General features: G+C 45.4%; 1 protein-coding gene across 1 annotated transcript in view; it reads left to right on the forward strand.

Moving 5' to 3' along the window:
- DMXL2 (Dmx like 2) overlaps window positions 1-27,239 on the forward strand; it is a 66,824-nt gene that overhangs the window by 12,750 nt on the left and 26,835 nt on the right. The window contains exons 9-27 of the mRNA XM_070953817.1: window positions 578-752; window positions 3,195-3,422; window positions 5,032-5,303; window positions 5,965-6,664; window positions 7,592-7,713; window positions 8,620-8,709; window positions 10,014-10,131; window positions 11,176-11,295; window positions 12,988-13,215; window positions 13,944-15,620; window positions 16,049-16,159; window positions 16,292-16,461; window positions 17,676-17,773; window positions 18,543-18,708; window positions 19,574-19,838; window positions 21,172-22,211; window positions 23,662-23,853; window positions 24,980-25,056; window positions 26,689-26,819. Of these exons, the coding sequence (XP_070809918.1) occupies window positions 578-752; window positions 3,195-3,422; window positions 5,032-5,303; window positions 5,965-6,664; window positions 7,592-7,713; window positions 8,620-8,709; window positions 10,014-10,131; window positions 11,176-11,295; window positions 12,988-13,215; window positions 13,944-15,620; window positions 16,049-16,159; window positions 16,292-16,461; window positions 17,676-17,773; window positions 18,543-18,708; window positions 19,574-19,838; window positions 21,172-22,211; window positions 23,662-23,853; window positions 24,980-25,056; window positions 26,689-26,819 (5,980 nt within the window). The remainder of the gene's footprint in view (window positions 1-577; window positions 753-3,194; window positions 3,423-5,031; window positions 5,304-5,964; window positions 6,665-7,591; window positions 7,714-8,619; window positions 8,710-10,013; window positions 10,132-11,175; window positions 11,296-12,987; window positions 13,216-13,943; window positions 15,621-16,048; window positions 16,160-16,291; window positions 16,462-17,675; window positions 17,774-18,542; window positions 18,709-19,573; window positions 19,839-21,171; window positions 22,212-23,661; window positions 23,854-24,979; window positions 25,057-26,688; window positions 26,820-27,239) is intronic.

Raw genomic sequence — 27,239 nt, forward strand, 5'->3', positions numbered from 1 at the left:
CCTTCCTCTGTAACCTCCTTCTTTCCTTCCATCGTAACTTCCTTCCTTTCTTCCTTCCTTCCACCATAACTTCCTTCTGCTGCAACTTCCTTCCTCTGTAACCTCTTTCCTTCCTTCCTTCTGCTGTAATATCCTTCCTTCCTTCCTCTGTAACCTCCTTCCTTTCTTCCTTCCATTGTAACTTCCTTCCTTTCTTTCTTCCTTCCACTGTAACTTCCTTCTGATGTAATTTCCTTCCTTCCTTCCTTACATACTTCCTTCCTTCCTTCCTCTGTAACCTCCTTCCTTCTTTTCTTCCTTCCTTCCTTCCTTCCTTCCGCTATGTGTGATTAAAAAGTGGACACGATAAGACACCAGGCCAAATAGCTACTGCTCACTAGTCATTAGTGGCATCTTCTCTGTCAATTGCTAGTTTGGCCCAATTTTAGAAAAAAAAAACTGGCTTATGTTTCGGAGTTGTATATTCACTCTGGATTAAAATGACCTTCCTGATGAAGTTTTGTTCTGGTTTTTTTTTTAAAAAAAAAAATTTTTTTTTATCTTCTTTCCTGATCTTCCTTCTTTTCCTCTGCTTCAGACAATCCATCATCTGAAAAATTTGAGGAAGGGTCAGCGAAGATCTTCGGTGCTTATCACTCACGCAGAAGACCTACCCAACCAGTTGGGAGTCCATGAAGTGCAGCGCCATATCTCTCACCATGCTAACGCACTCTGCCATTTCCACATAGCTGCAAGCATTAACCCCAACACTGGTGATTTCTGTATTTGTATTTCTTGCCTAGTAGAAGTTTGTCAATCCTTTCCCTATAATGTAGAGTCTATATCAGTGATGGCTAACCTTTTTGCTGTTGTGTGCCAAAAGTGGGGGGAGCGTGGAGCAGTCGCGCACCCGCGTGCCCACACCATTTAATGCCTCCCCGCTCCCGCGCATGCGTGCTCCCTCCGCTTTTGGCACGCAATGACAAAAAGGTTACCAGTGGGCTTGGTAGACCTGTTTTTCACCCTCCCCAGGCTCCAGAGGTTTTCTTGGAGCCTGGGGAGGGCAAAAACAGCCTTCCCCACCCCCCAGAGGCCCTCTGGGGGCCAGAAACAGCCCATTTCCTGACTTCCGGTGGGCCCGGAAGGCCTGAAAATCAGCTGGCTGGCACATGCATGTGCGCTGGAGCTGAGCTAGGGCAACGCTCGCGTGCCCACCGATATGGCTCCACGTGCCACCTGTGGCACGCGTGCCATAGGTTTGACATCACGGGTCTATATTCTATGTACAGTAAGCAGGACTTCGTCCCAAAGGTGCTTTTTCAAGAAGCAACTGACTTTTCTGGTTTTTCTTAGAAGACATTTCGCTTCTTATCCAAGAAGCTTCTTCAGCTCTCCTTCAGAAGAACTTAGCTTTCTCTACAGTTATAAGATCAGGCTTGGTTGTGCTTCAAACTTTGTAATGGACTTTTAAATTTAGCACTAGCACTTAGACTTATATACCGCTTCATAGTTCTTTACAGCCCCTCTCTAAGTTGGTCACCACCTTTAAAGCACTCCATGGCATAGGACCCGGGTACCTTCGAGACCGACTTCTGCCACCAATAGCCTTCCACCGGCCAGTTCGCTCCCACAGAGAGGGTCTCCTCAGGGTGCCATCGGCCAAGTTATGTCACCCAGGGGGAGGGCCTTCTCTGTGGGAGCCCCAGCCCTTTGGAATGAACTGCCCCCGGAAGTGCGTAAGATCTCCGACCTCCGGGCATTTCGCTGTGCACTCAAGACCCTGTTGTTCCGCCAGGCTGGGCTATCAACATAATAATTTTAAATTGGGTGTTTTAAATTTCTGGGGTTTTAAATTGAGCCGAATTATTTAATAATTTTAAACTATTTTAATTGATGTTTGTCTTGTGCTTTTAATAGGTTGTACACCACCCTGAATCCTTTGGGAGAAGGGCGGTATAGAAATAAAATTATTCTTATTCTTATTCTAAGTGGTTTACAGAGTCAGCATATTGCCCCCCAACAATCTGGGTCCTCGTTTTACCAACCTCGGAGGGATGATAGGCTGAGTCAACCTTGAGCCGGTCAGAATCAAACTGCTGGCAGCGGGCAAAATTTGCCTGCAGTATTGCATTCTAAGCACTGCGCCACCATGGCTCTTCACTTATACAAATTTATTCATTTGTTTCTTTTACTTATAACATTTATTAGCCGCCCATTTTGCCACACGGTAACCCTGTGCAGCTTACAAGATTAAAAGATAAAAATTGTATAGTTTGTAATAAATATAAATTCTTTCTCCTGTCTTGTATAATTTCCAGAGCATCGCAACTGGCAGACTTTAGTTGGTATTTGTAAACTGTGGTTTCGCAGTAGCTTTTCCTTTTTAGACTTGGAGTGCAGAGCGAACTATAGCACCGTGATGGTGAACCTATGCCATGCATGCCAGAGGTGGCATGTAGAGCCCTCTCTGCTGGCATGCGCACCGTCGCCCCCAGGTCAGATCTCCGTGGCATTTCTTTCATGAGCTTCTGTTTCCCTGCAAACAACAAAACAGAAGCTCATGGAAAAAAAAGAACTTACTTCTTGCCATATTGCCTCTTGCCGGCCAGCTGGCATTCAGATCTCTTCTGTGCATGCATACATGTCCGGATATGCACGTGTCCACACACACCTTTCAGTTTGGGCATGCGCACACGTGCAGTTGGGGCACCCGGTGTCTAAAAGGTTCACCATCACTGTTATAGCAGGATATCTTTTTTAAAAAAAAAATTGCAAAAGAAAAAAGTGAAACAGCAGAAGAAAAAAGAACAAGAGGAACAGGAAATGAGGTGGAGAATATTACTCAAACACATACGCTTTGTCTTTTTGCTTCTTCTGTCGTTTTATTCATTTTTTTTCCCCCTTTGTCGTGTTTATTTTGCAAAATAAATGTATATGTAGGTTTTATATAATTTTACATGCAGTTTCAATAAAAGACAGTCATGCTGTCTAGTGGCCGAGGACAATAGTTGCAGATGTTGAATTTGATAGCTTACGTTAATTTCCTCTTGAAAAGTAGGTTTGGCACTGGGGAAATGGTTGATCACTGTTCCAAGATGTTGTAACATCCTTTTAAGCAAAACGGTTTCCCAAGCACCTAAAAACATTGAATAACTTCGTAAATGTCTAAATTAAGCTGGGTTTCCACCCCCTCCCCCAAACTGTTCCTTCTTCAGATATTCCGCCGGCATTGGTGAAGACCCCGTTTAATTTTGATGAAGGCAGCGAAGGCTTTGTGGTTCATTGGCTAAATAATAAGGAATTCCATTTTACATCTTCCACGGAAATATTTATGCAGCACTTACGAGAACTGGCAGATCAGCAGATGAAAGGAGCGGAAGAAGATGTCTTTGAAAGAGGAGACAGAAAGAAAGAGAGAGGCTTACTCATGAAACTTGATCATGGTTAGTTGCAGATATTTCTTCTCCTCCTCAGCCACCCCAGTAGTTGTAGCTGAGGGTGAAGAGGGTTACACTTGACCAACAATATTGCTCTTGAGTTGTAGTCCTTGACGTGGTTCATTTAGTTCAGGGGTGGGTGAAATCTACTTACCTTCCCAACCAGTTCGGAAGTGCACGTACCATGCTTGGACCCTCTGCGCATGCACAGAGGGTAAAAAACAGGTTACTTCCTGGTTAAAACCAGGAAGTAACAACATCCGGGCGGGTGAACGGAGCCTCGCGCCGCCATCACTGCCGGTTCTCCGAACCATCCGCTGCCATCGTTACCGGTTCAGGCGAACCGGTCCGAACCAGGAGCATTTCACTCCTGATTTAGTTGTACATGTAGTCCTTGACACGGTTCATTTAGTAACCATTCAAAGTTACAACAGCACTGACAAAAGTGCTTCATGATTGTTGTTCACGCTCATGACCATTGCAGCATCTCTGTGGTCATGTGATCAAAATTCAGACGCTGAACAGCAGACTCATCTTTATGACGTTTGCAGTGTCCCTGGGTCATGCGATCAGCTTTTGTAACCACCTGACAATGACTTAATGACGAGGTTACTAACCTAAACAACTGAGGTGATTCACTTAACCATTGTGGCAAGAAGGGTCATAAAAGGGGACAAAACTCACTTAGCAACCGAAATTTTCAGGCTCAATTGTGGTCATAAGTTGAAGACTACATGTACTGAGAAATGTTCAGTAATACTTTGAAGGATTTCCTGACCTTGATGCACTTTTATGATCAACCAACTCATGTTGTAGCAAGTCAATGAAATAGTAAGGGAGAATTGTCTCTGTCCTTGTTTCTGTGTATTCCCTGTTATAAACTTATATCAAACCTTTTTCGCAGCAATTAGTTCTCAGTGTTTAGAATAGGAAATGCTGAATGAGGGTAGTCTGGTATTTTGTATCTCACCTTCTTTCTTTTTCGTTGTCCACAACGTTTCATGCAACACAATGGCCCCTGATCTTTTTGTTGTGGTCTGCCGCTGGCCAGTGAGGAGGTTGGGGAGGAACATGGGCCAATCTTGAGGGCTGGAAAAGCTTGGACGAGGGCTCTGCGTCGGGAGGCAGAGAGGGTGCTAGACAGCACTGAGGCAGAGGAACAGCTGGAGCCCATTCCCAGTGTGCGCAGAGCTGCCAAAAGACAAGAACAACTAAAAAAGCAGGGTCGATTTGGGAGTAAAGCCACACCTTGGAGGTGTGATTGGCCCCTCCCATAGGAAACAAAAGAGGAGCGAATGGGGAATGGGCTTTGCAGGAAACAATTTGTTCATTTGGTTGGTTCAAGAGTGGAAAATTCTGTTTGTGACTCTAAGAGACTCTGTGCCAAGTTTTGCCTTGCACTGCGTTTGGAAACTAGTTATCTGGCAGCTTTCCAAGCAAGATAAGGTTTGTGTTGATAAATATTCCTCTGAAAGACTGTTTGCCAGGCCTTGCTGACTGTGAATGAAAGTAAATTCACAGTCGTGTAAATAAAAGGGGTTTTGCCGGGACTAAAACTCTGCTTCATGCTTTTTAAGGAAGCCGAGATCAGAACACTTTTGATCTTTTCTTTTAGAGTTGTCTCTCGACAGAGAATCTGAAACAGGGACCGGCTCCTCAGATCACGACGATGGAGAAAAGGAGGGAAGTCCCAAAATTCTTTCTCCAGCTGCCTCACCCGTTCCACTTCCTACTATCTTGCTTGACCGGAAGATTGAACTTCTGCTTAAAGAATGGAACCAAAATCCAGATATGCTCTTCACCATTCATCCCGTGGACGGGACCTTTTTGGTGTGGCACGTGAAACATTTGGATGAGTACAATCCAGGGATCTTTCGACAAGTTCAGGTAGATGCCTCTTCCAAGACTTCGTTCCTGTATTCAGAGAAGAGGAAGGGAATATTAAAACCCACAGTCTCCTCTTGATGTCCTCTTGCCCATAGATGCTATTTGCTGATTTTTTTTCCCCTAAGGGCAGGTTAAATGCAACGATGCATTTAATGGCCACATCTAATTTTATCCTAGCATTTAACAATTCATGGGATTGTTTCAAGTTTCATGGGAGGGCAAAAAACGGGCCTACCAGAAGTTCGGGAAGGTTGGAAATGGGCCCATTTCCAGCCTCCAGTGGGCCTCCGGAGCCTGGGGAGGCAGTTTTTGCCCTCCTGGAGGTTCAAGGAAAGCCTCCGGAGCCCGGGGAGGGCAAACACCCCCCCCCCCCCACCGCTGTGATGAAGGAGGCCGACTAGGCCATGCCCGCCATGGCCACCCAGCAACCGGGCAGAGAACCACTTGCTAAAATTTCTGAAGCCCACCCCTGGGCCTATCATAGAGATTTCCTGGTTGTGCAAGTGAAGCAAAAAAATTATATATATAATCTAAGCATACGTTTATAATATTTTAGATTTTATAGTTTGTATTTTTATCTCTCTGCGTTTGTATCGAAATGTGATGCGAACGCGCCATTCGATAAATAAAACAGATACATTTCCTTCCTCTTTTTTTCTAGGTTTCCTTTTCCTCTCAGATTCCCGTGGCCTTCCCATCGGGCGACGCCAGTTCCCTCAGTAAACACATCATGATGTACGCCTGCCCGACCTTCTTACAGGAAAGCAGCAGCGGTGTCCCAGCGTGGAAAAGAACTAGCATTTCAGACAGCCTGTCTGGATGTAGACCCAGCCGGTTCCAGGATCAGTCCAGTGGAAACTTGTCCACTCCCACCGTCATGATGATCTCCAAACACATCGACGGCTCTTTAAATCAGTGGGCCGTTTCTTTTGCGGACAAATCCGCCTTTACCACGGTCCACACCGTAACTCACAAGTTTCGGTACTGCGGCCATCGGTTCCACCTCAACGACCTGGCGTGCCACTCGGTGCTACCGCTGCTACTGACCTCATCCCACCACAATGCTCTTCTGACTCCCGAGGTTGATGCCCCGTGGGATTTGGAAGGATTAAATAAATCGGCGGATCCCTCGCGTCCCACTCTGAGGACCCCAGCCAAGCAACATCTGCAAAATGCAGCGACCCGTACGTTCTACAATCCGGATGCGATCTACAGTGAGCTGATCCTTTGGCGAGTGGATCCCATTGGGCCTTTGTCCTACACAGGAGGAGTATCGGAACTGGCGCGCATTAATTCTCTCCATACTTCTGCTTTCTCGAACGTGGCCTGGCTCCCAACTCTTATCCCTAGTTATTGTCTGGGTCAGTATCATTATCTCATCTCTCCCAGCATAGGAAGTAAGACAGTTCATTCCTCCTTTGTCATGTACAAGTAACCAAGACCAGGAGTTGAGTTGATCTATTCGGGCAGGTCTTTCCTAAGTTTCTTCCCCTGACCTTAAACTGTGGGGACTCCTCACTCTCTTATCTGTTTTTCCCCCCCAGGCAGCATCTCTTCTCCCCTTTCATTCTCCCATTCCATGAGAGCTAATCCCTGAAGTTTTCAAATTTTGGAGCTGGCATACCCTTATTTTTATTTTCTCTAAAAACAGATGCTTACTTTATTGCAAGGAAGGAAAAGACTACTATCCTTTTGCAATTACCGTATTTTTCGGAGTATAAGACGCTCTGGACTATAAGACGCACCTACCTTTTTGGGGGAGGAAAAGAAGAAAAAAAATCTGCCTCTGCCTCCTTGCAGAAACAGCCTGTTTCAGTTTCAGTATGGCCTGATTAGCACAAGAAAAAAAAATCTACTTCTGCCTCCCAGCAATTTGCCTCCTTGCAGCAAACAGCAAAGGTCAAAAATGGGGCGTGCGGAAGCAGCAATAGGCAATGGCAATCCCTGCAGCCTGAAACAGCTGATGATAGGGAGGCCAATCCAACCGATAATCAGTTGCTTGTGCTGAAGCTGAAACGGGCTGTTTGCTGCAAGGTGGCAAATTGCTGGGAGGCAGAGGCCAAAGGGTGGGGACCGGCGAGTGGGCAGGGCTACATTTGGTGTATAAGACACACCCAAATTTTCACCCTTTTAGAAAAAGTGCATCTTATACTCCGAAAAATGCAGTAGATCTTTGGAATTTTTCATTTTCCACATGGTAGGACATAACAAAATAACAAATAGCTTGTCTAGCAATAATCATTGAACTGTACGGCTTCTTACTCGACGCTACCTTGTTCTCAAATTAGGAACATATTGCAATTCGGCCAGTGCCTGCTTCGTGGCATCCGACGGGAAGAACTTGAGGCTGTATCAAGCTGTGGTCGATGCTCGGAAGCTTTTAGATGAACTCAGCGACCCCGGAGCCTCCGTAAGTTTCATGGGATGATTTGATTTGATACGACTTGACTTTGACTCTCTATTCTCTATTCTATTCTACTGTATAGTACAAATAGCCCTCAATTTACAAGCGCAATTGAAACCAGATTTTCCATTACTATGCAAGGCAGCAGTTAAGTGAGTTGGGTCAGTGGTGGGATTCAAATTTTTTTACTACCGGTTCAATGGGCGTGGCTTTGTGGGCGTGGCATGGCTTTGTGGCGTGGCAGGGGAAGGATACTGTAAAATCTTCATTCCCTCCCAAATCCAGGGGAAAGTTACTGCAAAATCCCTATTTCCTCCTGATTAGCTGGGATTAAAATAGAGAGAGAGAATAGAAGAGGGCAGGGCCAGTCAGAGGTTCTCCGAACGACTCCAAGTTTCCACTACCGGTTCTCCAGAACTGGTCAGAACCTGCTGAATACCACCTCTTGTCGGGCCCAATTTTACAATCATTTTTTTTTAACCACGGTTGTTAAATGAATCACTGCAGCTATTAAGTTGATCACATGATTGTTAGGTAAATCCGCCTTTCCCCATTGACTTTGCTTGTCCGAAGCTAGCTGAGAAGTCACAAATAGGGATCATGTGATCTTGGGGTCCTTCAACCCTCATAAACAAATGCTGGTGGCCAAGCCCCTAATTTTGACCGCGTGGCTCTGAGGCTGCTGCGACATCGTAAGTGTGAGGACTGGTTTTAAGTCACCTTTCTCAATGCTGTTGTAACTTCAGACCATTCGTTCAACGAATGGTTTTAAGTCGAGGAGTACCTGTATTCTACTCTGCTCTGCTCTGCTTTATTTTACTCCAAATGTAGATTGAGACTTGAAGCTGTTGTTTACCAATATTGTTTCAAGTATTTGACGGTGCTGGATTTGCTCATGTTTTCCTGCTTTAGAAACTGATTGGTGAAGTGTTTAACATTGTAAGCCAACAGTCAACAGCTCGGCCAGGATGCATTATTGAGCTGGATGTCATAACCAACCAGGTAAATCACTTACTTATTATAGCGTAGACTGGTGTTTAAAGTTTACTTCTTAAGATTCCAAAGATTCCTGACAACCTGTAATGTTGTTGTTAGTTGCGGTCGTGTCCGACCCATCACAACCCCATGGACTGTGTTCCTCCAGCCCTCCTGTCCTCTACCATCCTCTGGAGTCCATTTAAGCTCATGCTGACTGCTTCAGTGACTCCATCCAGCCACCTCGTTCTCTGCCGTCCCCTTCTTCTTTTGCCCTCAATCTTTCCCAGCATTAGGCTCTTCTCCAGGGAGTCCTTCCTTCTCATTAGGTGGCCAAAGTATTTGAGTTTCCTCTTCAGGATCTAGCCTTCTAAAGAGCAGTCAGGGTTGATCTCCTCTAGGACTGACCGATTGGATCGCCTTGCAGTCCAAGGGACTCGCAGGAGTCTTCTCCAGCACCAGAGTGCAAAGGCCTCCATTCTTTGGTGCTCAGCCTTCCTTATGGTCCAACTTTCACAGCCATACATTGCAACTGGGAAAACCATAGTATTAGAAGCAATTAAATAGCAATAGCTCTTAGACTTATATACCCCTCCATAGTGTTTTTACAGTACTTTCTGGGTGGTTTACAATGTCAGCATATGATCCCCAACAATCGTGGGTCCTCATTTTACTGCCTCAGAAGGATGGAAGGCTGAATCAACCTTGAGACGGTCAAGATCGAACTGCTGGCAGTGGGTAGAGTTAGCCTGCAATACTGCATTCTAACCACTGTGCCACCACATTCTCCATGAATCTGTTCACTTACCTTCCCTTTTAAAACCATCTAAATTTGTGACCATCCTTAAATTCATGGGCAGCAACTTGGATGGCTCAACCACGCAAAATGTAAATAAATTTATCCCTTTTATTCGTCCTGTATCTTCCCATATTAATTGTAAGGGGTGCTTCAAGAAGAAACAAGTAGTAAAATATCTTCTGTATAAAGATATTCTACAATTTGTTCCTCCTTTATATGTTAGGGAACTAAATTTCCTGAGCATGAAAATGTTGAATGATAGACCTAAAGGTGCTTTTTCAAAAGGCAATTGAACTTATTTTTCCTTGAAGATGTTTTTCTTCTCATCTAAGAAGCTTCTTCAGTTTTGACTTTTGAGAAAGCACCTTTGGGAAACCATGACCTGGATGACTGAGAATCTCCATAAACATGTTAAAATGACTAACTTATTTGTATAAATCTCACATAACAAAATGCCTAATACCTTGAATAACACTGCAAATAAGTACTTGGAAAGTTGTAATTTGCTTATTTTTCTTGACGCTTCTTCTAGTGTGGGTCCAACACACAATTACTTCATGTCTTTCAAGAGGACTTCATTTTGGGGTACAAGCCGCAGAAGGAAGAGGTGGAGCGGAAGGAAACGGAGATATTTTTCCAACCTTCTAAAGGTCTTGTGATGCTTTTTGTAAGCTAATTGTATCTGTAAATCTGGCTTTCCAGAATAATGGGGTTTTATGCATAATGCTAAACTGAGCAGACTGGTGACCTAGAGGTGGAGCTGTCGCCTCACAGTCAGGAGACTGTGTGTTCGATTCTAGGTAGCGGCAGACATTTCTCTCTCTGGGCACAAAGAGAAAATATCTGCTTGAGCTCCATGTAGGCATCAGGAAGGACATCCGGCCAGTAAATGCTCAGTTCCATTCAGTCACAAATTCTACCCCGATGCAAAGGATTACAGGGTCGTTAAAAGAAAAAAAAATACATAATGCTAAACTATAATCTGGTTTCCAGACTGTGGCTTGATATGAGGTGTGAAGACTACCATTCTGATGGAAGCATTATGTGAGATTTTGGGACAACAGATTAAAACAACCATGATTAAAAAATTACCAACCACTGAACCTTTGTGATGGAGGAAAGGAGAATGAGGATTTGGGACTTGGTTACAGATCAAAGTCTCATTCAGTCATGAAATACATGACATGGTTGGTTGGGTAGGGTTGCAGCCTCAGCTTAATCTCTACTCTAGAGAGTAGAGGTATGTACAGGATGGGAAATGTGTTCTCTTTCATGCACATAACAAAGGCAGTGCAAGCAGGATTTGGCTAACTACTTTTAAGGGGAGAGTCACCATCTGGCCAAGCCATAATCCAGAAGTTCCTGGTTATGCCAGGTTTCAACCAAGCCAATTTGAGACAAGTCTAGCAAAATAATCAGGATAGATAGATTAATAGATGAGAGAGAGAGAGATAGATAGATAGATAGATAGATAGATAGATAGATAGATAGATAGATAGATGATAGATAGATAGATAGATAGATAGATAGATAGATAGATAGATAGATAGATAGATATGGATGGAGAGAGAGAGAGAGAGAGGGAGGGAGAGAGACGGACGGATGGATGGATGGATGGATGTTATCTATTATTGTGAGATGGCACTATTTTTTATTGCAATATCAACTATGCAGTACGTTTTATTTCTCGACAGGCTATCGGCCCCCACCTTTCTCTGAAAAGTTCTATCTAATTGTAATTGAGAAGGACACCAATGGCTGCTCAATTCTTCACATGTGGCATTTGCACCTTAAGTCTGTCCAAGCATGTTTAGGTGAGTGAAGCTGTTGCAGATTAATACAGTGGAATTCATGATCTCTGTAACTGTAGGTGCATTCATTTGTTTAACCACTTTTATACTGGTTCCCGATCTGGGAAAAAAGGTCCCCTACCCTCCTATTAAGTCAGATCAGACTGCTGAAGATCTCGTAGGCTACACTGCAATGGTCATTAACTCAAGTCAAATTGTACCCAGGCACTTATGGAATTGGATTATCTTGATTGTGACCTTAAGCACATATATCGGGAATAAGTCCCATTGAACATGGTGCATGTCACACACAGGAAATCAGGAGCCCAGGTGGTTGAAATGAATATAGATTTATTGCATGCTAAGACACTCTCTACAAGAATCTGAACTATTAACAGTCAAAGCGAGTTGGTGGTAGATAAGAGCTAATGGAAGAGGGACGCAGTGGCTCAGTGGCTAAGACGCTGAGCTTGTTGATCAAAAGGTCGGCAGTTCAGCGGTTCGAATCCCTAGTGCCGCGTAATGGGGTGAGCTCCCGTTACTTGTCCCAGCTTCTGCCAACCTAGCAGTTCGAAAGCACGCAAAAAATGCAAGTAGAAAAATAGGGGCCACCTCTGGTGGGAAGGTAACAGCTTTCCGTGCTCCTTCAGCGTTGAGTCATGCCGGCCACATGACCATGGAGACGTCTTCGGACAGCACTGGCTCATCGGCTTTGAAATGGAGATGAGCAGCACCCCCTAGATTTGGGAATGACTAGCACATATGTACAAGGGGAACCTTTACCTTTACCTTTTAAGAGCTAATAGAATTCAGGGTGGGTTGAACTGAGATGTCTCCTGGGCACAAAGGGACTCGAGACAGGTGCGCTTGATCCCTCCCTCGGGATTTGCCTGGACATCTCCTACAGTGTGAGGAGGCTTAGTCCTAAACATAGAGATGAAAGTACCAGCAGCTCATCCCTAAAGTATGTGTTACAGGTGTTATGTCTGCCTTGTATGCAGCTTTATTCCTCTCTAGCATTCACCTCCATTGTTTTGTGATGCATTTCCTGGCACTCTAGAATTTACCCCTCTATCTGCTCCTGTGAGGCACTTCCTGTTCCTGGTGTGTGTGTGTATGTGTGTATTTTCAATGATGACTTGTTTAGCATTTTTAACTGCATTTTTATTAAACTACATGAAACGGTATGTTTGTAGACAGTTAAAAATCAATAACATAAAATTATTGTGAAGTTTCCGAAAGATGCCCTAATTAATTCATGAGCCAAGTTTCAAAAGAAATCCAGTCATTTATTAGGAGCAACATTCCAGCAATTACTCAAATGGAGTCAGCTCTGACCCCTACATAATTTACGGGTCCCCATGACCCTGACTCCCCCCTCCTCCCTGGGTATGTCATATATCACATTCTCCAATGGACCACATTGGGAGGCTGTAAACCCCTTCCCCTCCTGCTGACTCCGGTAACCTAAGATACAATTTGGAGGAAGGCATGTGTGGAATGTAGTTTCAGGTGGGGACAGCCAAGCAGCTCCATCAGTTCTCCCCCCACCTGCTTATAGAAACTTGAAAGCTTGGCTGGAAAGCTTTGCAAGTTGGCAGTTATTTTGTTTCAGCCTGTTCACAGATGCCTTGAATGTTTAATTTTTTAAAAAATAAAATAAAAACAGTCTGCTTCGTTCCACTAAAGCAGTTTGTCGATTATGCTTCTTGAAAGGCTCATCTGCTGATGTTCATTCGTTGGGACAGCAGTTAACTGTTCCTGGGCAGCCGATGGCGGATTCTTCTCCAGACACTTCAGCTGGCACAATGCCCATGCTGCGTTCTTCATCGGTGGCTAACCTTCAGACGGCTAGTAAACTTATACTGAGTTCCAGCCTGGTTTACAGTTACCCCTTGGATCTGCCCCCTGGGGTGGAGGTTGTGCGAGCTACTCCTTCTGCAGGTAAAATAGGAGGACGGACAAACTAGTTAGTGATACCCTTCGTGGATGGGAGTTTGAGATTACCAGCAAATTATGCAAATAGATTAGGAGCCATCCCCAGTTTATTATAAGATGAGGGGGGTTATATAAATGTTTTAAATAAACATATCTAGCCACTTATATATAAAATGACTAGGGACGTGGTGGCTCAGTGGTTAAGACGCTGAACTTGTCGATCGAAAGGTCAGCAGTTCAGCGGTTCGAATCCCTAGTGCCGCGTAACGGGGTGAGCTCCCATGACTTGTCCCAGCTTCTGCCAACCTAGCAGTTCGAAAGCAGGTAAAAAATGTAAGTAGAAAAGTAGGGACCATCTTTGGTGGGAAGCTAACAGCATTCTGTGCGACTTTGGCATTTATTCATGCCGGCCACATGACCATGGAGACGTCTTCGGACAGCACTGGCTCTTCGGCTTTGAAACGGAGATGAGCACTGCCCCCTAGAGTCAGGAACGACTAACACATATGTGCGAGGGGAACCTTTACCTATATAAAATAACTATATAAACTTATATAGCTACCACTCTGGGGAGATTCCTATAGAATAGGCGCCTACAAAACAATAAAGTAGCTCGTTTGACTCTACCCACGTAGGTCAGTCCGATTGTTTACGCCATGATAATGGATTTGCTTTGAAGTTTGCATTCATGAAACTCTTATTCCTAATCCTAATAATGATCTGATTTAATTCAGGACACCTGAGCTCCTCCTCCATCTATCCTGTCTGCCTGGCCCCTTATTTGTTGGTGACGTCCTGTTCAGACAATAAAGTTCGATTCTGGAGGTGTTCCCTAGAGATTTCGGAAAACGGCCAAGGTGGATCCAAAGAAACCTATTCCTGGAAAAAATGGCCTTTGATGAATGATGAGCAAGAAGATGCCACCAGCACCGTTTGCATTGTGGGGAGACCAGTTGCAGTTAGCTGCTCGTACACTGGCCGCTTGGCCGTAGCCTACAAGCAACCCATTCAGCCAAGCGGAGTCGTTTCCAAAGAGTTTTCTATGCACGTGTGTATCTTTGAGTGTGAGTCTACTGGAGGATCGGAATGGGTTGTGGAACAGACCATCCATCTGGATGACCTCGTTAAAGTCGGGAGTGTCCTGGATTCCAGGGTTAGCGTAGACAGCAACTTATTTGTCTACAGTAAATCTGAAATCTTTTTGAATAAGGACCGGTACCTTATCCCAAACATCAAGCACCTGGTCCACTTAGACTGGGTTTCCAAGGAAGACGGTTCGCATATACTTACGGTCGGGGTCGGTGCAAATATATTCATGTATGGACGCGTCTCGGGAATTGTGACGGAACAAACCAGCAGCAAAGATGGTGTGGCGGTCATTACTTTACCGCTCGGCGGGAGCATCAAACAAGGCATCAAGTCCAGATGGATACTTCTGAGATCCATTGATTTGGTGTCTTCAGTCGATGGCACCCCGTCCTTGCCTGTTTCCCTTTCTTGGGTGCGAGATGGTATCCTAGTGGTGGGAATGGACTGTGAAATGCATGTCTACGCCCAGTGGAAACATGTCCTAAAATCTGGGAATGCAGAAAGCAACGGTTTTCCTCTTGATGACTCCCCTGTTACGGACCCATTGAAGGCTCGCTTGCTAGCCAAAAAAGCCAGCATAATTGACGGAGCGGGCATGGTGGATGATACCTTTGGAACCCCCACCGTCATTCAAGACGGCGGTCTCTTCGAAGCAGCTTTCGTGCTTTCGCCAACTCTGCCCCAGTATCATCCCACCCAGCTTCTGGAGCTGATGGACTTGGGGAAAGTCCGCAGAGCGAAAGCTATTCTGTCCCACCTCGTAAAATGCATCGCAGGCGAAGTCGCTATCGTGAAAGACTCAGAAGCGGCCGATGGGGGCTCCAAGCGCCATCTCTCCCGCACGATCAGCGTGAGTGGCAGCACGGCAAAGGATGCGGTCACCACTGGAAAGGAAGGCACGCGGGATTACACAGAGATCGATTCCATCCCGCCGCTACCGTTGTACGCCTTGCTGGCAGCCGACCAAGATTCCACCTACAAAACAGAGGAAGCGCCTAAACAAACCAAAAACCTGCAAGATCGTAGGAAGAGGAAGGCTGAGGATCAGTACTCCGATCTTTTCCAGGTCCAGCAGGTCACCACCGATGACTTCATCGATTTTGAGCCAGAGAGAAGAGAACATAAATCCAAAGTGATTAACCTTTCCCAATACGGTCCAACATACTTTGGCCAAGAGCATGCCAGTGTCCTGTCAAGCCATTTAATGCACTCAAGTTTGCCTGGACTGACTCGGCTGGAGCAAATGTTCTTGGTAGCCCTAGCAGACACTGTGGCCACCACGAGTACTGAGCTGGATGAAAACCGAGACAAGCACTACTCAGGTAAATAAGTAGTCTAATCTTTTAGATCAAGGGTCAGCAACCTGCAGCTCTGGAGCCGCATGTGGCTCTTTCACCCCTCTGCTGCGGCTCCCTGTTGCTCAAAATATGTGTCACAACTGCCAACGTGCGACACACATCGGCATGCGATTTATTGAGCTTTTCGACCCCGGTAGGCCAATCATGGATAAATCCAAGAAAAGAAAAGTTTCAGAAGAAACTAACATATGTTAGTTTTGTGGCTGCTCAGGAAATAGTCAGGCATAGGAAGGGTTTTGTGGCTCCCGGTGTTTTCTTTTCTGTGGGAAATTGGTTCAAATGGCTCTTTGAGTGTTTAAGATTGCCAACCCCTGTTTTAGATGATCCTTTCACAAAGTGTACAGAATTTTGTTTGTTTGCACCGTAGTAAAATACTTGGTTTGCTTTTCCAGGGAGAGACACTTTAGATGAGTGTGGCCTGAGGTATTTGCTAGCCATGCGCTTACACACCTGCCTTTTAACATCCCTTCCACCTTTGTATCGCGTCCAGTTACTTCATCAAGGTAATATTTTTGAACTTAATAAAAGTAATAAATAAGAAAAAGGTGAATTTATTACTTCTATATACTTAAAAAAAAATTAATAATGTTATATTTTTAAAAAATGGAAACTGATTTCTTTTGGTCATGGTGCAGGGGTTTCGACGTGCCACTTCGCTTGGGCGTTTCACTCGGAAGCAGAGGAAGAGCTGATCAACATGCTTCCTGCCATTCAAAGAGGAGACCCCCAGTGGTCTGAGCTAAGAACCATGGGGATAGGCTGGTGGGTCAGGAATATCAACACGCTTCGACGGTGCATGGAAAAGGTAATCGGGGCTACTATATAGAGCCAGTTTGGTCTAGTGGTTAAGGCACCAGGCTAGAAACCAGGAGACTGGGAATTCTAGTGCCATTTTAGGCATGAAAGCCAGCTGGGTGGCTTTGGGCCAATTACTAAGAGACTGAGGAGTCTAGTCCTGCCTTAAGCATGAAAGCTGGCTGGGTGACTTTGGACTAATCACCAGGAGACAGAGAGTTCTAGCCAGTGGCAAAATCCTCCTCGGATTGCCACTGGTTCACTGCCCACACATGCGCAGTGTGTGCCAAATGCACACTGCACAAGCGCATGCGCAGTGCACACCAAAAGCACGCTGCCCATGCATGCCAAACATGCACTTCACACGGAAAAATAAGACTTCACTAGGTAAGTAGAACAGCGAGGGGGGAAACAGCTGTGCCGTGTGAAGCTAAACCACGCAGCACAGCTGATCATTGGAAATACCGGTTCAGATGAATCAGTAGCTTTTTCTTACTACCAGTTCACTCGAACCAGTAGTTTTTATAACTATCAGTTCGCCCAAACTGGTAGCTTTTTTAAACTACCAGTTTCACCGAACAGGTAGCTTTTTTTTATTACCGGTTCGCTCAAACCGGTAGTTTTTATCACTACCGGTTCACCCGAACTGGAGTGAACCGGTAGCATTTCACCCCTGGTTCTAGCCCCACCTTAAGCATGAAAGCCAGCTGGATCACTTTGGGCCAAACACCAGGAGACAGTGAGTTCTAGTCCCACCCTAAGCATGAAAGCCGCCTGGGTGACTTTGGGCTAATTACCAGGAAAGAGTGAGTTCTAGTCCTGCTTTAGGCATGAAAGCCAGCTGATTGACTTTGGGTCAATCACCAGGAGTCTGGGATTTCTAGTCCTGCCTTAGCCATGAATGCTCGCTGGGTGACTTTGGACCAATCAGTGGGAGACTCAGAGTTCTAGTCCTCCTTAGGCATGAAAGCCAGCTGGGTGACCTTCTGCCATCTTAGTGCCTTACAATAATAATCTTGCTCCACATGTCAAATACAAATAATCCCTCAACTGATACCAACTATATATTGTGCATGGTTTTCCTGGAGGAAATGGAATCGGAGTATTTTTCAAATATCCGTTCGTTGTACAGGGGTGTCCTGCCCTGAGTGACACTGTATGGCGATGACACTTTGTCCCCTTATTTGTATTACAAACCTGTTTGTATTTGTTCAATACAAACAGGTTGCGAAAGCCGCCTTCCAGAGGAACAACGATGCACTGGACGCTGCTCTTTTTTATCTTGCAATGAAGAAGAAGGCCGTGGTCTGGGGATTATTTCGGTAAGTACCGTAAGCAGGGGTGAAATCCAGCAGGTTCTGACAGGTTCTGGAGAACCGGTAGCGGAAATTTTGAGCAGTTCGGAGAACCAGCAAATACCACCTCTGGCTGGTCCCCAGAGTGGAGTGGAAATGAAGGTTTTGCAATATCCTTCTCCCAGGAGTGGGGAGGGAATGGAGATTTTGCAGTATCCTTCTGGAGTGGGGAGGGAATGGGGATTTTGCAGTATCCTTCCCCCTGGAGTGGGGTGGGAATGGAGTAGGGGTGGGTTCTACTTACCTTGCGAACTACCGGTTCGCAACGGGATCGCACGTGTTCACTTCACTCATGCACGCAGCTTGCTTCTGCGCATGAGCAGATTGCTTTTGATGATGTCACGGCCAGTGGGCGGAGCCTCCCGCCAGTTTTACTACCAGTTCTATAGAACCGGTCCGAACTGGGGGCAACCCACCACTGGAATGGAGATTTTGCAGTATCCTTCCCCTGCCACGCCCACCAAGCCACGCCACGCCCACCAAGCCACGCCCACAGAACCGGTAGTAAAAAAAATTGGATTTCACAACTGACCGTAAGTAAGTGAGGAAATTGGTCCAGGGTCAGGTATGGTTTACAAGAGGCTTCTGCAAAATGACAGAAACTTGTGCTTCTGGATGCTAACCGCAGTGTAATCCAGGGTGTGTTTACATAGACGTAAATCCTGCTCAGTTCAGTGGAGTCAGTGGATATCCACTGTAAGTGGCTCAAAATGCAGCTTGATGTATTTCCCTACAGTTCCCAGCACGATGAGAAAATGACCCAATTCTTCAGCCATAATTTCAGTGAGGACAGATGGCGCAAAGCTGCCCTGAAAAATGCCTTCGCCCTCCTGGGGAAACAGCGCTTCGAGCAATCAGCAGCTTTTTTCTTATTAGCGGGGTCATTAAAGGATGCCATCGAGGTAGGGTTCAAAGCCACAGTGTGAGCTCAGAAGGAGGGCGGGGTGGACGGACGGACGGACGGACGGATGGATGGATGGCCAGACAGGTGGATACGTGGCTGAGTGGGTGGGTGGTTGTGTAGATGGAAAGATGGATAGGTGGGTGTGTTGATGGACCAACAGAAAGATGCGTGGACCAACGGAAAAATGGATTGATTGGTGAGTGATTGTGTGGATGAATAGATGCATGGATCCATGGATAGATGCATCGATAGATAGATGGATGATTTTGTCAATGGACTGATGGATGGATGGGCGAGTGTGTTGATCAACAGACAGATAGATGGTGTTTGGCTGCATGGATGGACAGACAGACTGATAAGTGTGTCAATGGATGGACAGATGGACTGGTGGGTGATTGTGTGGATGCATGGATGCATGGATAAGTGTGTTGATGGACCGATGGACAAATGGTGATTTTGTCAATGGACTGATGAACAGATGGTGGTTGGATGAGTGAACAAATGATGAGTGTGTTGTGTAGGTGTGTGGATGGATGGATGGATGGACAGACAAATGTGTGGGTATGTGGATAGAAAATGACACAGGTGGGTGTGTCAATGAACTGATGGATAGGTCGATGTATTGATGGATGGATGGACAGGTGAGTAGTTTGTATGGATGAACTGACAGGTATGTGTGTTGATGTGTGGATGAACAGATAGATGAATTGGAGAGTGTCTTATTGGACCATCAAATGGAGAGTTTCTTTTGTTTATCTCTGCTCTCAGTTTAATATTGGCTTCTGTGTTATAATTTTGCTTTTTGATAAATAAATTACATGGTATTTAGAAGACCGTCTTTGTGCTTCCCTTCCCACCCACAGGTATGTCTTGAGAAGATGGAAGACATCCAGCTGGCTTTAATAATTGCTCGCTTGTATGAGTCTGAGTTTGAAATCTCCTCCACCTACACAGCCATCCTTTACGAAAAGATTTTGGGCTGTAAGAAAGATGGAACCGGGTTCTGTTGCACCAATTTGCATCCAGATCCTTTCCTGAGAAGTCTGGCCTACTGGGTTATGAAAGAGTACACAAGAGCCCTTGATACCTTACTGGAACAAACCCCCAAAGAAGAAGATGAAAATCCAGGTGAAGAAATGTCAAGATTATTTGGAGAAGCTCGGTCTTGAATGGGGAATGTAGAAAGATAGATTTGTGGAATCTTTGGTGGTTTCTGAGCTTGGTTGTTTTCTTGTAGACATTTTGTTGTCCAACCAAGGAACATCATCAGGGCAACCAAGCTCAGACAGAGAGCAACAAGGACTCCACACAGTTCAATCCTGACCTACAGATATTCTCTTCTAAAGATATATTCTTTGTACAAGATGCTGGTAGTCACGTTGTATGTTTATCAACATACTGAATGTGGTTAACTTTGCTATTGCTTTGTACAAACTGACTTAGATTTATGTAATTATGGGTCACTTTAGAGAAGATCGTTGGGGATCTTCCTGGCTTTACAGAACAGGTTCATTCATAAATGGATTCAGAATGTATCTTAATCGACATCTAGGTTCATTTGGGTGCAGACGTACAGATCAGCAGCCTTGCAAGATCTACCAGAAATTGCAAGATTGTGTAATTAACCAACGAGCCACCCATCTGCCATAGATCATGCAGAGATCTTGGAGCAGCTTCAAAGCCACCCAATAATATTCTATGGAGATTCTCAATCATCCAGGTCATGGTTGTCCCAAAAGGCAACTGGACTTTCTTGGTGTGTGTTTTTTCTTCTTTGAAAACATTTTGCTTCTCATCCAAGAAGCTTCTTCATTCTAACTGACTTCCATTCCCCACTAGTCAGTTAGAACTGAACAAGCTTCTTGGATGAGAAGCGGCACGTTTTCAAAAGAGAAAATATAATATTTTTTTTAAAAAAAAGACTATCCAGCTGTAGGGACGCGGTGGTTCAGTGGGTAAGACGCTGAGCTTGACGATCGAAAGGTCAGCAGTTCAGCGGTTCGAATCCCTAGTGCCACGTAACGGAGTGAGCTTCCATTAATTTTCCCAGCTTCTGCCAACCTAGCAGTTCAAAAGCAGGTAAAAAATGCAAGTAGAAAAATAGGGACCACCTTTGGTGGGAAGGTAACAGCGTTCTGTGCGCCTTTGGCGTTGAGTCATGCCAGCCACATGACCACGGAGACATCTTCGGACAGCACTGGCTCTTTGGCTTTGAAACGGAGATGAGCACCGCCCCCTAGAGTCGGGAACGACTAGCACATATGTGTGAGGGGAACCTTTACCTTTACCTTATACAACTGTTTTTTGGAAAAAAGCACCTTTGGGTCTGCCAAAGAACAGTGCCTTTCTTGATTGGGACCCACAGGTAATTCTTCAGTCCCAAAGGGCCCACTGAGCTGCTAAATTTGGTGTGACAGATGTTCATTGCAAGCTTCAACAACCTTTTTTCCATTTTCCCTAGTTATTGTCAAATCCTGCAACCCCGTGGTATTCAGTTTCTACAACTACCTGCGTACCCACCCTTTGCTCATCCGAAGGAATTTCTGCTCGCCCGATGGGACATTAGCAACGTTGGGATTGCAGGCGGATAAAAGTTTTGTGGACAAGATTAACCTCATTGAACGAAAGCTCTTCTTCACCACTGCAAATGCTCATTTCAAAGTCGGTTGCCCTGTCCTGGCTCTGGAAGTGCTTTCAAAGCTTCCCAAAATAAGAACCAAGTCCATCCTTTCACCCAAGAAAGGAGAATCCACACCAGTAACGCAGAATGGTTTGAAGGTAGACCTAATTGTATTAGACGAAGGTAGCACAGCAGATTGGTCACAGCCGGTGGGCACTACGGAAGCTTCTTCCCTGGTGGACTGGAGCAAACCATTGATAACCTTTGAAGATGAACCTCTGAAACTTGACTGGCAAAGCAATTTACTTGACGAGGAAGAGGAGAAAGGTTTGATGATGAACGACCTGGAAAGTAAAGAACAAGAGGTCAAAAGTCCCGATCCCAGTCAAGGCGAGGAAGGTGAGGTCGACAAAACGGAGGTCGATGTGATTGCGGAACAGCTCAAGTTCCGGGCCTGCCTAAAAATCCTCATGACCGAGTTGAGAACGTTGGCCACCGGCTACGAAGTAGATGGTGGGAAGCTCCGGTTCCAGTTGTACAACTGGCTGGAGAAAGAAATCGCCGCCTTGCATGAAATTTGCAACCATGAGACAACCCAGGGCAAAGAGGATGGCCAAACTGATAGCCAAGCCAGCGGGGATCTCTTGGGTCACCAAGAGATGGGGGAGAAGATGCCGTCGGGCTCCTACGAGTGGCATCAGATCGAGCGGAGACGGTTGCAAGCCAAGCGAGAGCACGCGGAGCGGCGGAAATGGTGGCTCCAGAAAAACCAGGCGCTTCTCCGGGTTTTCCTAAGCTATTGCAGCCTTCACGGGGCACAGGGCGGCGGCCTGGCTTCCGTAAGAATGGAGCTGAAGTTCTTGTTACAGGAATCTCAGCAGGTAAGAAGGTTCACCTGAGGATGTAGCATCATCACTACTGTTCTGACCCAGCTTCCCAAACTCAACAAACCCTGTGACGTGGACTCAAAAGATTCCTTTATTAGGAATGCCGACAGCCACGGCATAAAGTTTCTCTTGCAGACTAAGAAGTCCGGCTGGCCGGAAGATGAATAGTTCTCTGCCTCACCTATTCTTCTCCACCCCCTGCCTTTTATCCCCAGAGCTAGGATGGGGCCTCGCTAGCAGCTGTGGCTCTTCCTTCCCCAGGATCGGCCCACGTATTTCCACTGCTCTCCTCTCCTCTGCCTTCTTCTTCTTCTTCTTCTTCTTCTTCTTCTTCTTCTTCTTCTTCTTCTTCTTCTTCTTCTTCCTCTTCTTCTTCTTCTTCTTCTTCTTCTTCTTCTTCTTCTTCTTCTTCTTCTTCTTCTTCTTCTTCTTCTTCTTTTTCTTCTTCTTCTTCTTCTTCTTCTTCTTCTTCTTCTTCTTCTTCTTCTTCTTCTTCTTCTTCTTCTTCTTCTTCTTCTTCTTTTTTTTTGACAAGTTTTATTGGTTTTCCCCCCCCAATACACACCCACATATTTTTTGAAATAGAGTATTGACCATATCGTATCATATATAATTCATCATACCCAAGTATATTTTACTTAGTTACAGTTTCTGCCAAAGTGTTCTTTTTCCAAATTTGTTAATCAAATCTGAATTTTTCTATTCTCATTTTTCTAAGCAGTATCTCCTTTCACCCTCAAATTCTATTTTTTTCTATTCTTAATCATATACATTCTCCTTAATTTTATTTTTTATTAATTCAGTCTTTCTCTCCTTTGCCTTCTGCGCATCTCTCTCTCTCTCTCTCTCTCTCTCTCTCTCTCTCTCTCTCCCTCCCTCCCTCCCGGACGCTTGGCAACTGACTCATATTTATGACGGTTGCAGTGACCCGGGGTCATATGATCCCCGTTTGCGACCTTCTGACGAGCAAAGTCAACAGGGAAGCCAGATTTACTTAACAACCGTGTTACTCATTTAATAACGGCAGTGATTCAGCTAACAACTGTGACAAGAAACGTTGTAAAATGAGGCCAAATTCACTGAACCACCGTCTCAGTTAGCAACAGAAACTTTTGGGTCCCGGTTATCGTCCTAAGTCGAGGACTACCTGTAAGCTGGACAAAAAAATGCATTTATAATTTGTGTTTTGAAGATTAGAAAGAAATGGATAATAGAAAAAAACGAAGGTTTTTTTGTAACTGTAAGGTAAGAAGCTGCTTCTCTATATTTCTTTTTATTCTTTCTGCTTTTTTTTTTTCCTTTCTAGTTCTTTACTGCTTTTGCTCACTATTTGTTCGTGCTGGTTTTCACATCCTTTGCAAAACTTTTAATATGTATATTTTTTTTTTAAAAAAAGAGCAATGGTATATTCCCAGTTCTGCCATTTTTTTCCCCCTCCTATCAGGAAACTACTGTGAAACAGCTACAGTCACCACTTCCGCTGCCCACAACGTTACCGCTGCTCTCCGCCAGCATCGCTGCCACTAAAACTGTGATCGCCAATCCCGTCCTCTACCTAAACAACCACATCCACGATATCCTTTACACGATTGTCCAGATGAAAATGCCCCCGCATCCCAACGTCGAAGATGTCAAGGTAATAAAATGGGAAGCTCCACCTTGAGTGCTGAAGGGGCAGATTCAAAGAAGTGGGCATGGAACTTCTGGTCTATATGAGTTTGGATTGGATCTGCCTGATCGCTTCCCCGTGCAAAACAGGGAAGACGTGATCTTCTGGGTGTTGCTGAACTACAACTCCCAGCATTCCTCCTTGTTGGCTACATTGGCAGGTGCTGCGGTTGTACAGATAGAGCTGTATCCTGAAGTTGGAAGGGACCTTGGTGGTCTTTTCATCCAACCTTCTTTCCAAAGCAAAGGTCCTCACACTATCCCAGACAAAGCAGCATAGAAGAGAAGCGTCAATTCCTTATGGCAGGGATCTCCAAATTTGGCAACCTTAAGACTTCTTGTTGTTAGTTGCGAAGTCGTGTCCGACCCATCGCGACCCCATGGACAATGTTCCTCCAGGCCTTCCTGTCCTCTACCATCCTCTGGAGTCCATTTAAGCTCCCACTGACTGCTTCAGTGACTCCATCCAGCCACCTCGTTCTTTGCCGCCCCCTTCTTCTTTTGCCCTCAATCATTCCCAGCATTAGGCTCTTCTCCAGTGAGTCCTTCCTTCTTATTAGGTGGCCAAAGTATTTGAGTTTCATCTTCAGGATTTGGCCTTCTAAGGACACTTGATGTTGTTGTTAGTTGCGAAGTTGTGCCCAACCCATCGCAACCTCATGGACAATGTTCCTCCAGGCCTTCCTGTCCTCTACCGTCTTCTGGAGCTCATTTAAACTCACACCGACTGCTTCAGTGACTCCATCCAGCCATCTCGTTCTCTATCGTCCCGTTCTTCTTTTGCCCTCAATCGTTCCCAGCATTAGGCTCTTCTCCAGGGAGTCCTTCCTTCTCATTAGGTGGCCAAAGTATATTTGAGTTTCATCTTCAGGATCTGGCCTCCTAAAGAGCAGTCAGGATTGATCTCCTCTAGGACTGACGGGGAAGGATACTGCAAAATCCCCATTCCCACCCCACTCTGGGGCCAGCCAGAGGTGGTATTTGCCGGTTCTCCGAACTACTCAAAATTTCCGCTACTAGTTCTCCAGAACCTGTCAGAACCTGGAAATGTATTCATAATATCTTAACCAGTTTTCTTCTGCTTCCATTTTCAGGTCCATACTCTTTATTCTTTAGCTGCTTCCCTTTCTGCATCGATTTATCAAGCCTTGTGTGACAGCCATAGCTACAGGTAAGATTTCCTTTGCTGTGTCCTTCTCCCCCGCATGGCTCCGTTGTTCTCCTTCATGGGACGAAACATGAAGTTGCCACAGATGTGTTGCAATGCTAATTGGGTTCCCTTAGAGCTAAAGGCAGGAAGGATAGAGACCGTTTGACCCATGTGATGCAGTGGTGAAATCCTACCAGCTTGCACCGGTTCGGGCGAAACCGGTAGTGATAAAAGCTACTGGTTTGGCGAACCGGTATTAAAAAAAAGCTACCGGTTGGTGCGAACTGGTATTTCCGACGATCAGCTGATCAATTTATATTCGCTAGAAAGCAGGAAATCCTGCTTTCTAGCTAATCTAAATAGCGCAGCACAGCTGTCTCCCCCCTCGCTGTTCTACTTACCTTGTTAAGCGTCCTTTTTCTGCGTGAACCGCGTGTTTGCCACGCACTGCGCATGCATACACGCAGCATGCATTTGGTACACACTTCGCATGCGCATGCCGTGTGCATTTGGTGCGCACTGCACGTGCAAACACAGCAGTGAATCGGTGGCAAACCACGGAGGATTTCCCCACTGAAGTGATGGACCGCATGGACAAGGGAAAGAAAAATGTATTTTTAACTGGGGGAAAACCCGAGCGGAGTTTAGAGTCGGGTTTCCCCCCAAATGTGCCAATACGACATGCCTAATAAATCTGTACTTTGAGGAACATGCCCGCCTTGGAGTTTTGATCCTGTCGGGTGGGTTACTTGGAACCCTGACACCTATTCTGTTTCATAGGTTTTTAGTTTGCAGAAATATTCAGATTGCTTTCATTGAAAAGCTGTGTTCTGTCCCCCTTCCCCACACAGGCAAACATACAACCAGGCACGCCTGCCAAGATTTTATTAAGCAATCAGACTAGAAACCCTTGCAGAGAAGAGTTTTGGCAGTAAACCGCGAAATGCCTGCCAAGTCAGTTTTCACTCACAGTCAGCAAGAGAGTTTCTCCTCAGTCCAGTTCAGTAGCAAAAAGTAATCCACGAAGCAAGAGTTTAGCCAAGGTCCAATCCAAATATGCACGAGCCAGATTTCAGGTAACGCGATGTGACTCTCAGGTTTTTAACTTTGACTGTCACAAAGCCTGAAGAGCAATCCCATCCACTTTTATTCCTTGTGGGGTGTGGCTCATTGACTCAGCTCAATCTCTGGCCCTCCCACGCCTCTTTCATTGCTGCGTGCGCTTCTCCCTCCGACGCTGCCTGGGATCAAGCCAGGATTCATCATCCTCGCTCCCTATCTGTTGTTGTTCCGATATGCTTTCCTCCTGGCATATCCCAGGCTGTTCCTCTTGGCCTTCGGATGGAACCTGAGGCATTGCCAGAGAGGAGGGTCCTGGAGAGGGAAGCCTTGTCAGTTCCTCCCCATCACCTTCTGAGTCTTCTTCCTCTGTTAGGACAGGCTCGGGAGTCGGGGTCACAACAAGCTGCTTGTGTTGTGCTTGTGTGTGTGTGAAAGAGAACTTATTAAGAACTCATTCTTAGAGCTTTCGGCTCCCGAATCTTTATGCTTTCAACCCTGACTTGCACCCTGCCACTAATTTGCCAATTTTGCTTTGGTGTACAATTTTTCTATTCTGAGGTGTAGAAAAAAAAAATTAAAACTTCTTCTTAGCAGTCAGACAGAAACAAATCAGTTCACAGGGATGGTTTACCAAGGGCTGCTGCTCAGCGACCGTCGGCGTCTGAGGACAGAGAGCATCGAAGAACACGCCACACCGAATTCGCTGCCTGCTCAATGGCCTGGTAAGAAAAGCCACCCATGTCAGTGTCTCCATGGCAACTGTCATGCCAACGGTTAGTTAGTTAGTTAGAATTCACTTCGAAGACGAGTATTTTGATACCATTTTAAGCTCAGAAATTTTCCAATAAGAGCTGAATCAAGCAAGTTCCACTTTTGAAATGTTTTGCCCGTCCTTATCCTTATCTTCTTGATTGTTTAGTAGCATCCTCTAAATTTCTAAAAAGTTATTAAGCAACCTGGAATTAAGGTTGCTTAATAACACTGACATAGTATAATAACAATTCCTAACACAGAGGACAATTAACCAGTGGAACTGCTTGCCTCCAGAAATTGTGGGAGCTCCATCACTGGAAGTTTTTAAGAAGAAACTAGGCAGCCACTTATCTGAAATGATATAGGTTCTCCTGCTTGAGCAGAGGGCT

This window comes from Pituophis catenifer, unplaced genomic scaffold (assembly GCF_029215685.1).
Source record: "Pituophis catenifer annectens isolate HBS135680 unplaced genomic scaffold, rPitCat1.0.hap2 SCAF_14, whole genome shotgun sequence".
NCBI classification, from domain to species: Eukaryota; Metazoa; Chordata; class Lepidosauria; order Squamata; family Colubridae; genus Pituophis; species Pituophis catenifer.